The 13,207-nt window shown below is 42.2% G+C and overlaps 1 protein-coding gene across 2 annotated transcripts in view; it reads left to right on the top strand.

Moving 5' to 3' along the window:
- Positions 1 to 652: 652 nt before the first annotated feature.
- Positions 653 to 13,207, top strand: part of LOC129016236 (RNA polymerase I-specific transcription initiation factor RRN3-like) — a 34,256-nt gene continuing 21,701 nt past the window's right edge. Inside the window, exons 1-8 of one of the 2 annotated variants that reach the window (XM_054455405.2) lie at positions 653 to 842; positions 2,374 to 2,479; positions 3,617 to 3,673; positions 8,520 to 8,609; positions 8,716 to 8,845; positions 9,292 to 9,351; positions 10,301 to 10,364; positions 11,417 to 11,486. In XM_054455405.2, the coding sequence (XP_054311380.1) occupies positions 754 to 842; positions 2,374 to 2,479; positions 3,617 to 3,673; positions 8,520 to 8,609; positions 8,716 to 8,845; positions 9,292 to 9,351; positions 10,301 to 10,364; positions 11,417 to 11,486 (666 nt within the window). In that variant the 5' untranslated portion in view covers positions 653 to 753. The remainder of the gene's footprint in view (positions 843 to 2,373; positions 2,480 to 3,616; positions 3,674 to 8,519; positions 8,610 to 8,715; positions 8,846 to 9,291; positions 9,352 to 10,300; positions 10,365 to 11,416; positions 11,487 to 13,207) is intronic. The other variant, XM_054455406.2, reaches the window with a different exon arrangement.

Raw genomic sequence — 13,207 nt, 5'->3', positions numbered from 1 at the left:
CTACTCGGGAGGCTGAGGCATGAGAATTGCTTAAACCGGGGAGGCGGAGGTTGCAGTGAGCTGAGATCACACCACTGCACTCCACCTGGGCAACAGGGCAAGACTCGGTCTCAAAAGAATAAATAAATAAATAAATAAATAAATAAATAAATAAATAAAGTCAAGGGGGTAACACCTCTTGGTAACTCTCCTGTTGTTTCTCATTCCAGCATCATCACAGCCTTGAGGCTCTGGGGTAGGTCACTTCGTGGAGCTCGTTTCCATGAGGATAACGTTATCTTGGGTGTCTATGAGAATGCTACATTGAGTATAGAGCCCAGGCTTCTGGGTCAGCCGGGTTCGAATCCCCTTTCTTCCGTGAAGATCTGGGTCAGTCACAAGTGCTTCAGTTTCTTCGATTTGACTGAGGGAGGCTTTGACTCCAAAAAATTAACACTCGAGTGTACCCAGCCACAGCTTAGCACATCCAGGGTGTTTCCACCCTTTCTTTGGGATCCTCAGGGCTGGATGGAGCCGGTCCTTCCCGTCTCTCCTTATACTCCCGCACTGGCGCTGGGTGGAACAAGTCCTCCAAGTAGACAGAGGAGCGGGTTTTGGCGGCGCTCTAGCCCGCCAAGAGCATACGCCCTCCCCACGCGGGGCTCCTGATTGGCTGAAGGTTGCGCTGGCACGCGCAACTTCCGGGACAGAGGCTGTGGCTGGAAGGAGCTGGGCATCCGGCGTGAGGCGCAGCGGTCGCGTTAGTTTGGCCCAATGGCGGCACCGTTGCTTCAGACGCGTTTGCCGGGAGATGCGGCCGCTTCGTTCTCTGCAGTCAAGACGCTGGGCGCGTCGAGGACTGGGTAAGATTCAGGCCGCTTCCTTCTGCGCGTCTGGGACCAGAGCTCAGGACCGCGCTTAGAGGAGTGGGTTGAAAGGATGTGGGACAAAGCTAATGGCGTGTAGTAGGAGCACGGGGTTGAGGGTCATCTCACGTTCGCAGAAATGAGTTCATTCCTCCTAACTGGGTAATAGACATGGATGGGGCCTGGAAAAATGAGTATGTTCTCTGTTCTGGAGGCCCCCTTTCCCGACTGTGTTTCCTCGTGATTTCCCAGGCCTGGGTACTGCCTTCTGCGCCTTGACCCGTCTTCCTTCCCGCTTCTTCGTCCAAATTTGGAAGGGATTTCCCTGGGCTATTTGGTTTATCAACCGAACGTTGTCACTCATGGCAAATTGAATATTACATCTTTTTTGTTTGAAATTTGTTTTGACACACGTATTTGTTTAGCAGTCTTTGTTTTGCTCCACTTTTAAAATCCCTAACCCCCATAGCACACTCTTGGCGTTTAACTTTCAGAGTCATTAGGATGCTATGTTTTTTCATTAATTTGCTCTGTGTAAGTGAAGCAAACCTTGTAAAACAATTAGCGTAATATGATTCATAATATTTATCGAGCTCCTGCTTACTGTGTTAAACACTGGGGACAGTGGTTTATCCAAAGACACAAATGTCCCTGCTTTCTACAGAGCTTACAGCATAGGGGGGAAGGCAGTACATAGGCCAATAAATAAACGAACACGATGATTTCAGTTATACAACAAGGTAATGGGGGGGGGGAGAAGGGAGAGAAGGAGTATTTGAGATTTCTCATGGGGAGGACATCTGAAATTTGAGCTTCCACTTGAATGAATACAAAAATCTAGGCCGGGCGCGGTTGCTCACGCCTGTAATCCCAGCACTTTGGGAGGCCGAGGCGGGCGGATCACCTGAAGTCAGGAGTTCGAGACCAGCCTGGCCAACATGCGAAACCTCGTCTCTATTGAAAATACAAAAATTAGCTGGGCATGGTGGCAGGTGCCTGTAATCCCAGCTACTCAGGAGGCTGAGGCAGGAGAATTGCTTGAACCCGGGAGATGGAGGTTGCAGTTAAGCCGAGATCACACCACTGCATTCCAGCCTGAGCAGCAGAGCAAGACTCCGTCTCAAAAAAAAAATCCAGCCACTTAGAGATATGGGAAAAGAGTATTACCAAGAGAGTGAACAGTAAGTGAAATGAGAAACAGCTTGGCTTGTTTGAAGAGCGGAAAAGACATTGTGGCTGTAGTAAAACAAGTTGTTGGAGATGAGGTGAGAGAGGTAGGCAGGGGCCAGATTAATGTAGGATCTTAAACATCACACTGAGACATTTGGATTTTTACTGTAAGTGCCGTGGGAAGACAGTTATTGGTTGCTGAGCAAAGGAGGGATTGTCGGTTAAGAGTGGAAGCAGGGAGACCAGTAAAGAGGCCTTAAGAATAGTCCCACTGAATTATGTTGGTTCAATAAATGTTGGCTATTATAATTTTTATTATTTTCATGAACTTAATAGCTTGTTAATCTTGGTTCCACAGGATTTCAAATATGCGTGCATTAGAGAATGATTTTTTCAATTCTCCCCCAAGAAAAACTGTTCGGTTTGGTGGAACTGTGACAGAAGTCTTGCTGAAGTACAAAAAGGTAAGAGAAGATAATGTGTGAGGTTTGCTTTTGGTCAGGTCAGAATACAACTATTGCTGTTATACTAAAGACCAACAGAAATAGCAAAATTAATTAAGATACCAGTTGAAATCAAATATTTAATAATAGCATGATGCCGTCAGTGCAAAATTAGAGTAGTAGAGTCGTTTTTTCCCCCACCGTCTCAAAAAAAAAAAAACAACTCTGGTCTTTGCTGAGGTTTCACCTCTTCAAATGCTTTATTTACAAAGCATCTTTTAACTTTAGCAAGTGCTAGAATTAAAAACAATTACAGCATTTTATTTGTTTATTTTATTTATTTATTTATTTGTGCCGGAGTTTCACTCTGTCGCCCAGGCTGGAGTGCAGTGGCGTGATCTTGGCTCACTGCATCCTCCACCTCCCAGGTTCAAGCAGTTCTGCCTCGGTCTTCTGAATAGCTGGGGTTACAGGCACGCACCACTACACCTGACTAATTTTTTAATTTTTTTAGTAGAGATGGGGTTTCACCATGTTGGCCAGGATGGTCTCGAACTCCTGACCTTGTGATCCACCCGCCTCGGCCTCCCAAAGTGCTGGGATTACAGACGTGAGCCACCATGCCTGGCCTACAGCATTTTATTTTTTGTGGAGGAACTTACCTAAGCATTACTTTGGGACAGTAAACCAGTTCTCTGAATAGAGATTTTTGTTTTTGTGGTAGTTTAGAAGCATTTCTACTATATCTCAGCAATAGAGGGAAAATGGTAACTAACTGTATGTTTATATGTAATATCCATTTGTATCCATATTTGAGTGAATACTTTTTTAGATCCTCCTGAATTAGATCATTATAGCTGGCTGTTTTTTTCCCTCATGCTTTTTGAGAATTCGCAGGAGTGTCAACTAGTATATTCAAATGTCAATACAGAAATACAGCTAAATGTAGCTTATCATTTTCCTTTTTACAAGCCCTCTGGCTGCACTAACATGAGTGTTTAAATTTTTGTAGTCATTATTTTTTAATCCTCAATTGACATGTGAAAGTTAGTGTTCCTTTTATAATTTCATCTGATGTTAAGGTACGGTTAAAAGTCTTGCTGTTGATACTAAACAGGAAACAAAAGCATAACTTAATTCTTTCCCCTTCTTGTTAAGGGTGAAACAAATGACTTTGAGTTGTTGAAGAACCAGCTGTTAGATCCAGACATAAAGGTAATTAATTTTGTGTTTGATCATTAGCAAAATTATTGCCACTTTATACAGACATAGTTTGCTCTTTGGGTCGCATTCTGTCCTCCAGAACTTGCTCTCTCCATGGTCCTCCCTTATTTTAATCTGGTGGTTCTCAACCAGGGACAGTTTTACCCCCTAGAAGACATTTGGTGATGGCTGCAGATATTTTTGTTTGTCACAATTGGGAGGAAAGGGTGCTACTGGCATCTAGTGGGTGAATGACAGAGATGCTGCTAAACATCTCACAGTGCACAGGGCAGCCTCCCATAACCAAGAGTGATCCAGCCCCAAATGACAACAGTGTTGAGGCTGGGAAACCCTGCTGTAATGCTTCCTTTCTGTTAGATTACTACCTCTTTCCTCCATGCTGCATGCAACTCTCCTGTCTCTTTAAAGCTAAAACAAACCAAAGAAAAACCACTGATTCAGCATTTCCAGGTTCAAGATCCACCTATCGTGTAGTAAAACCTTAGTACATTTTGTTTCACCATTCTTCCTTTCCTGCCCAGTTTTGAAGAGAATAGTTCATTACCATGGCAGTGGTAGTTAGATTGCCTGGAATAAAATTCCAATTTTATTATCCAGTGTGTGATCTTGAGCAAATTGTTTTAACCTCTCTGCCTCTATTTTCCACTGTGTAAAACCAAGAAAACAATAGAGATTTAAAAAAATATGGAGTGTTCTGTTTTGCTTTTTAAGAGATGTGGTCTTGCTGTGTTGCTCTGGCTATTCACAGGTGTGATCACAGTGCACTACAGCCTTGAACTCCTGGCCTCAAATGATCCTTTCTCTTCAACCTTCTAAAAATCTGGGACTATAGGTGCATGCCACTGTGCCTGGCTTTAAACATGGAAATATTTAACAAGGATTCAATGAGCTAATATGCAAGAAGCACTTAGAACAGTCTCTGACTCAAAGTAAGGGCAGTAATTGTCATCTGTTGTTTTTGTTCCAGCTGACTGTGCTGTATCATTTCTCACTCACATTTAAGTACACTCTTCTTATCACTGTAGTAATTACCCTGACAGGTTACCCATGTTTTTTTTTTACATGCTGATTTCAGTAGACTTTTTTTTTGAGACAAAGTCTCATTCTTGTCACCCAGGCTGGAGTGCAGTGGTGTGATCTGGGCTCACTGCAACCTTTGCCTCCTGGGTTCAAGCAGTTCTCCTGCCTCAGCCTCCCAAATAGCTGGGATTACAGTCACCCGCCACCATGCCTGGTTAATTTTTTTATTTTTAGTAGAGACAGGGTTTCACCATGTTGGCCAGGCTGGTCTCGAACTCCTGACCTCAGGTGACCTGCCCGCCTCGGCCTCCCAAAGTGCTGGGATTACAAGTGTGAGCCACTGAGCCCAGCCTCAGTGGACTTATTTTTTTAAGCCTTGTATTCCTTGTATCAGCTGACACTTTTGGCCACCCACTTGTTAAAACTTCAGTATTTCTGATCCTCCTGTCTTCTGATCCTTTAATCTCTTTTTTTTTTTTTGAGACGGAGTCTCGCTCTGTCACCCAGGCTGGAGTGCAATGGCGCGATCTTGGCTCACTGCAAGCTCCGCTTCCCGGGTTCAAGCGATTCTCCTGCCTCAGCCTCCCGAGTAGCTGGGACTACACGCGCCCGCCACCACCCCCGGCTAATTTTTTGTATTTTTAGTAGAGGTGGGGTTTCACCATGTTAGCCAGGATGGTCTGGATCTTCTGACCTCGTGATCTGCCCGCCTCGGCCTCCCAAAGTGCTGGGATTACAGGCGTGAGCTACCACGCCCAGCCAGTGATCCTTTAATCTCTAGTATCTCTCGATAGGTTCTTGATCTTAAATTCGGTGTTGATTGGGCTTCAAAACTTGACTCTTTTCTCTGTAGAATCTTCTGTGTGATATCCTCATTTTCCTTCATGGCTTTGAAGTCTGCCTGTGTCCTAATATATTTGTGTCTGTAGCCAGGATTGCTCTTGTGGCCTCCAGACTTGTTTCATTTTTGTTTTTGGGGACCGGGGCAGAACAGAGTCTTGCTCTGTCACCTAGGCCATAGTGTAGTGGGATGATCTTGGCTCACTGCAATCTCTGCCTCCTGGGTTCAAGCCATCCTCCCACCTCAGCTTCCCGAGTAGCCATGCCACCATGCCCAGCTAATTTTTTTGTATTTTCAGTAGATTTGGGGTTTCACCGTGCTGGCCAGGCTGGTCTCGAACTCCTGACCTCAAGTGATCCACCCGCCTCAGCCTCCCAAAGTGCCTCAGCCTCCCAAAGTGAGCCACTGCACCCAGCCTAGACTTGTTTCTTAACTGTCTGTTAGATGCATTTACCCAGAATCATCATAGGTGCTCCAAACTTAGCATGTCCACTCTTGGCTGGGCTCCATCTTTAATGGCGCTTTCCCTGGTTCTCTCTAAGTACATAGTTGTTCCTTCATTGAGTCCGTTTCCTGCACTCCCAGATCTCTCTAGTTACAGATCTGGTTTACAAGGCCCTCCATGGTCTATTTGGTGCTTCTTTGTTCCCCAGATTTATTATCTGTTGGCTTGCTCACTATACATGCCAGCCATACTGAACGTCTTTCAGTTTTCTGAAAACATACTTTTCCTTCTGTAAGAAGTAGAACTTCCAGAAAAGACTCAACTGCGTTACTGTTTAAAGACAGCTGAAGCATCACTTTCTCTTTAAAGCTTTTCCTGACTCCTGCCTTCTTTCCCAGATACAAAGGGACATTTTCTTTGTGTTCCACTGTACTTTGTATCAGCAGTTCTCATTCTTGGTATTTTGACATACCAAGAATTGCACTAGTTGTGTGGAGTGTTGCAAGTAGAACTTTTTTCATCTTGAGACAGGGTCTTGCTCTGTCACCCAGGCTGGAGTGAAATGGGCCCGATCATGGCTCACTGCAGCCTCAACCTCCCAGGCTCAAGCAATCTTCCCACCTCAGGATCCCGAGTACCTAGGACCACAGGCATGTGCTACCATGCCTGGATAATTTTTCTAGAGACGAGGTCTCCCTTTGTTGCCCAGGCTGGTCTCAAATTCCTGGGCTCAAGCAGTCTCTTCCTGCCTTGGCCTCCCAAAAGTGCTGGGATTACAGGCATGAGCCACTGTTCCTGCCTGCTAGTAGAAATAATAATAGTTCAGTACTAAAGCATCAAAGTCTGCAACTGATTTACTTTTTTTTTTCTTTTTGAGACGGAGTTTTGCTCTTGTTGCCCAGGCTGGAGTGCAATGGCACGATCTTGGCTCACTGCAACCTCTGCCTCCGGGGTTTAAGCAATTCTCCTGCCTCAGCCTCCCGAGTAGCTGGGATTATGGGCATGCACCACCACGCCCGGCTAATTTTGTATTTTTAGTAGAGACGGGGTTTCTCCATGTTAGTTAGGCTCGTCTCAAACTCCCAACCTCAGGTGATCCACCCACCTCGGCCTCCCAAAGTGTTGGGATTACAGGCGTGAGCCACCACCCCAAGCCTGATTTACTTTTAAAAATGGTACAGTTTAAATGTTATCCTTATAGTTTTGTTGCAGCCTTTTTAGTGGAAAAGAGATAGGATAGATTATTTTATTTGCACACTAACTTAGCTTGTTTTCTACATGCCTTTGGCCTTAGTGAGCTACCATTAATGTTATCCTTAACAGTTGTGGACATGTGAAATTACCATAGTACAAATGAGTTGTGGTTTTACTTTATTTTACTGCCAGGCTACTCGGGATTTCATCAGAAAATGGTTGATCTGTGGGAGTTTGACACATGGATATGGCATAGTAAGCACTCAGTAGCTGAATTAAGGTGGAGAAAAGGGGACAGCTTCTTCTCCGCATATAGGGAGGCGTGTGGGACGGTGGACGGATGATAGCCTTGACCGAGATAGACAGGTTTGGACCTGCTTCTTTACTGGCCTCTTGGTTGGGCAGATTGCTTATTCATCGTTCTTAGCCTCAGCTTCCTGAACAGCAAAATAGGAATAACTAAACATCTTACAGAGTTTTTAGGATTAGAAGAAGATATATATGTAGAGTGTCAGATACCATGCCTGGCATATGGTGTATTCTCACTAAATGATAACTCCATATAAATATCCCTGTAGGTATGACCTTATGTTGCTTTTATTTATATGTCTAAGCCTTCCACAAATTAGGGGCTTTTTCTTAATGGTTTTTTTCCTGTGCAGTGTATATGCATGAATATAATTAATATAGTAATATTTTACATAATTGACACTGTATTTTATACATTGTGTTTCAAATTTAGCAGTTCTTCTCATGTCACTAACAATTATTATGAACAGTAATTTGATTGCCTGAAAAATATTTCATGGAGGAATGGGGCTCTCATTTATACAGAACAAACACATCATGATATATTTAAACTCAGCCACAGGTTTGGTTTAGAAAAGTTATGTTTATTCATGACCCCAATTGATCAGCCTAGACTGAGTTTTATCAGCATGCTTCCTGGTCAGCTTGAATATAGAGGAAATAGAGGGAGCTATTGTTCCTTTGTGATCTTCTAATATTTGAATCTGCTAGAGTTCTGCAGTTTTTAAAAGTCCCAGGTGTCAACATTTGAAGTGATTTCGCTTTTTCAGGGCAAACAAAAGTGATCAGGCTGAAGTATTGCATTTAAGTCTTTTTCCTGTGTATTAGAGTTACTAGATTACTTTTTTAAAACAGTTAAGTTTATTGTGACGTATTTTTCTGTTTTGATACCCAGTTTTGATTTCCTTCCAAGTTTGTGACCTTTTCCCCCCAACCTATTCTTGATAAACGATGGATATAAGCTAGCTGTAAATTTCTATTACCTTAGAGGATTTGTGATTTTGAAAGTACTCTTTGTTTAACTTAAGGATGACCAGATCATCAACTGGCTGCTAGAATTCCGTTCTTCTGTCATGTACTTGACAAAAGATTTTGAGCAGCTTATCAGTATTATATTGGTAAGTTCACCGTTTATTTTACTGTCGAGTGTGTAATTCAGAACTTTGGTAATAGTATATGTTATATTAATAACATGCTGCTTTTATCTTTCTTCCCCCACTCTAGAGATTGCCTTGGTTGAATAGAAGTCAAACAGTAGTGGAAGAGTATTTGGCTTTTCTTGCTAATCTTGTATCAGCACAGACTGTTTTCCTCAGACCGTGTCTCGGCATGATTGCTTCCCATTTTGTGCCTCGTAAGTCATTAGTCTTTGCTTGCTTGGAATTTTCTTTTTTCTTTTTAATACTTCTTTACTAAAATACCACCTTCTCCTTATATATGAGAGACTGCTACGACGGAAGATTCCAGATGCATATTGGCACCAGGTGTGGTAGATATATGTTCCCTGTAATGACCCCTATGGAGGTGTCTAGATTCATTTGTTGCTGTGAGTTTTATGAGTTGTAATTTGCTTTATTGAACTCCTGGTGAAATCTAGGAATTTTTAGCTGTTTAAAAACTATAAAGTTGCTTTACTTTTTTTCAGATTGTGCGTTTAATTAATCATTGGGCTAACTTTGGATTATGGAAAAATAACTTTTTTGTATAGCTGTTCATTGTCTAGGTCAATAACTTTTTTTGTGTAGCCATTCATTGTCTAGATCAATGACAGAATAACATATTTTCTTTTTCCCTCAAAAGCCCGAGTGATCATTAAGGAAGGCGATGTAGATGTTTCAGATTCTGATGATGAAGATGATAGTAAGTATAAAAAGGTTTAAAGCCTGGGCACAGTAGCTTACACCCATAATCCCAGCACTTTGGGAGGCCAAGACAGGAGGATCACTTGAGGCCAAGAGTTTGAGACCAGCCTGGGCAACATAGTGAGACCTTGTCTCTGCAAAAAAAAACCATTTTTTTTTTTCAAATATTTTCTTAAAAAAGGCTTAAAGCAGAACTACGCAGGGTAGTGTGTGTCTTTAGTCACAGCGACCTGGGAGGCTTAAGTGGGTGGATTGCTTGAGCTCAGGAGTTCAAGCCCTGCCTGGACAAGATGGCAAGACATTGTCTTCTTTAAAAAAAAAAAAAAGTAAAGCACAGAATACCTGGCACCTATTCTAATAAGTAGACAGCAACAAATGACAACCTTTGATATAATCTTTTTGTTATATTTACCATTGATATGCAGTCAGTTGTCCTGAATGCATTATTTATATATTTAGTCCATTTAGTTTTCATTGATGGTTGTGGAGAAAAATCTTGAAATTATTATTTCTCTGATAAGTTATTCCGTTTTGGTTAGCATGTGTTTTTAGCTTCAAGTATGTCACTTTTTGTTTGTTTGTTTTTTGAGACAGAGTCTCGCTCTGTCGCCCAGGCTGGAGTACGGTGGTGTGATCTCGGCTCACTGCAGCCTTCGCCTCCCAGGTTCAAGTGATTCTCCTGCTTCAGCCTCCTGAGTAGATGGGACTACAGGCGTGTGCCACCATGCCCGGCTAATTTTTGTATTTTTAGTAGAGATGGGGTTTCACCATATTGGTCAGGCTGGTCTCGAACTCCTGACCTCAGATGATCCATCCACCTCGACCTCCCAAAGTGCTGGGATTACAGGCATGAGCCACTGTGCCTGGCCAGCATGTATTTTTAGTTTCAAGCGTGTCGCCCTTCAGTTTTGTTTTGATGCTCATACTCTCAACTTTTCTCCTTTCAGATCTTCCTGCAAATTTTGACACATGTCACAGAGCCTTGCAAATAATAGCAAGATATGTACCATCGTGAGTATACTTTTTCTTATTTTGAATGTTTAATTCTCAAGAAAATTGTACTTAGTAAAAATTATAAAATGTTAATAGTATTAAAGCTTGAGTCTTACATTGCATTTTTTTTTCTATCCACTTGAGGAAACATTACATTCTACAAAAAGTGGCATTTCCATTTTCTATTTATTCTCTTTAATTGTTTTCCAAAGTTTGTATGCGGATTCTCCCCCAATTTTTTATGGTGGTTGGAATTTTGCTTTTATCTTCAACAGATATGCTATCCAAAAATTTTCAGTGAGAAACCCCTGGGTGTGTTTGTGTCATGCCATATGAATAAAAATTGCACTTCTAAGAAAAGCTTTTCAGGTTTGTGGGTTTCTTTTGGAGGGGTGGACTTCTAGTTCCCTCTGTCCATTGATTATTTGTTAACTTAAAAAAATCCAACTTGATAATTTTTTCTGCTTTTAAAAATAATATACATGTGTAGTGGGAAATGTCAGCAAAAGTGCTGTTATGTTTCTGTGGGAGAGAAGCTCCCTCTTTGATTTGCTTTCGATATCAGAGTTAACAGAAGCTTATTTTCTCAAAGTCATTATAGATTTTCTCAGAAGCTATACATTGTAAGTTCCAGTTCTGGCCGGGCGCGGTGGCTCACGCCTGTAATCCCAGCACTTTGGGAGGCTGAGGCGGGCGGATCACCTGAGGTCGGGAGTTTGAGACCAGCCTGACCAACATGGAGAAACCCCGTCTCTACTAAAAATACAAAATTAGCTGGGCGTGGTGGCGCATGCCTGTAATCCCAGCTGTTTAGGAGGCTGAGGCAGGAGAATCACTTGAACCCGGGAGGCGGAGGTTGCAGTGAGCCGAGATTGCGCCACTGCACTCCATCCTGGGCAACAAGAGCGAAACTCTGTCTCAAAAAACAAAAAAGTTCCAGTTCTTTGAGACAGAGATTCCTGTTTGCCTCCTATATCTATCGATATTTGCTTTTAGAATGGTAGTTTTCCTTTTTATTCCTTTTCTAGAAAGTAAAGTTAACATGGATTGATTTAATTTTTTAAAAATAGGACACCGTGGTTTCTTATGCCAATACTGGTGGAAAAATTTCCATTTGTTCGAAAATCAGAGAGAACACTGGTAAGAAATCTTTTCATTGAGAATATCATGGAAAAGTTGTTTGTATGATTTCATTTTAGATGATATTAGGTCTTTTTCTTTCTTTTTCTGTCTTTATTTATTTATTTATTTATTTTTTGAGACCGAGTCTCACTCTGTTGCCTAAGCTGGAGTGCAATGGCGTCATCTTGGCTCACTGCAACCTCGGGTTCAAGCGATTCTCCTGCCTCAGCCTCCCCAGTAGCTGGGACTGCAGGCGCCTACCACCATGCCCAGCTAATTTTTGTATTTTTAGTAGAGACAGGGTTTCACCATATTGGCCACACTGGTATCGAACGCCTGACCTTGTGATCTGCCTGCCTCAGCCTCCCAAAGTGCTGGGATTAGTGAACCACCATGCCCGGCTGATGTTAGGTCTTTTTCTTAAAGGTTACTTTGTCTTCTAGACTTTAAACTGATGTCTAAGAATTTGACTCAGATTCGTTTCTTATAAAGCGGCTACTGGGGATTCCCAGTGCCTTTTTCTGTTATTACGATGTGCAAGTCAAGGTCTGAGTTCATTTCAGGAATATCTGTAGTGGCTGCATGCTTATACGGACAAGAATTATTAGAAGATAATAGTTCATGTATTACTAATTGTACATGCCTTATTTTAACCTGAAAACAAAGCCTTCCATAGAAGAATTCTGCTTAAGTTTTTATACAATGTTCAGATCATCTGTGCAGTTTTTAATAATTAATAGTGGTTGCCTTAGTAGAATACCGAATCTAGTAGCATACAAAAAGAATTACGTACCATGACCAAGTGCGACTGATGCTCGGAATGCAAGATTGATTTTTTTTTTTTTCGGGGCGGCGGGGACAGTCTCTGTCTGTCACCCAGGCTGGAGTGCAGTGGCATCATCTCGGCTCGCTGCAGCCTCTGCCTCCAGGGTTCAAGTGACTCTCCCACCTCAGCCTCCCGAGTAGGTGGGACTATAGACATGGGGTACCACACCCTGCTAATTTTTGTGTTTTTGGTAGAGATGGGGTTTTGCCACGTTGGCCAGACTGGTCTTGAACTCCTGACCTCAAGTGATCTACCCGTCTCCACCTCGCAAAGTGTTGGGATTAGAGGCGTGAACCACCGTGACCAGCCGAGATTGAGTTAGTACCTGCAAATGAATTAATAAAATATTTTGTAGCAGCAGAACGAAGGACAAAAACCACATAATCATCTCAGTAGATGCAGAAGTGTGTGACAAACACCAATATCCTTTTATGAGAAAAACAGAAGGAAATTTTCTCAACCTGATAAAGGGCATCTGAAAAACCCACAGCTAACATCATATTCAATGGTGAGAGACCAAAAGTTTTTTCCTAAGACAAAGAACAAAACAAGGATGTCCGCTCTTGCTGCTTGTCTAGCCAAGGCAGTTAGGCAAGAAAAAGAATTAAAAGCATCCAGATGGAAAGGAAGGCATAAACTCTCTTTTGCAAGGTGATTTTATATGTCATCCTAAGGAATTTACACACACACAAGAAATTTTAGAGATAATAAATGAGTTCAGCATGGTTACGGGACAGAAGACCAACATACAGTAACCAATTGTTCAAGGCGATTGAATAGGGGAGAATAGTCATTTCAACAAATGCTGGCAGAAGTGGATATGAACATGCAAAAGAATGAAGCATATGGATATCCATATACAAAAATGAACTCAATAAAAGCCCTACATGAAGAGTAAAAACTGTAAAACTGA

The sequence above is a fragment of the Pongo pygmaeus genome, chromosome 18, assembly GCF_028885625.2.
Source record: "Pongo pygmaeus isolate AG05252 chromosome 18, NHGRI_mPonPyg2-v2.0_pri, whole genome shotgun sequence".
Classification (NCBI taxonomy): Eukaryota; Metazoa; Chordata; class Mammalia; order Primates; family Hominidae; genus Pongo; species Pongo pygmaeus.
This window is presented reverse-complemented; position numbering and strand designations above follow the sequence as displayed.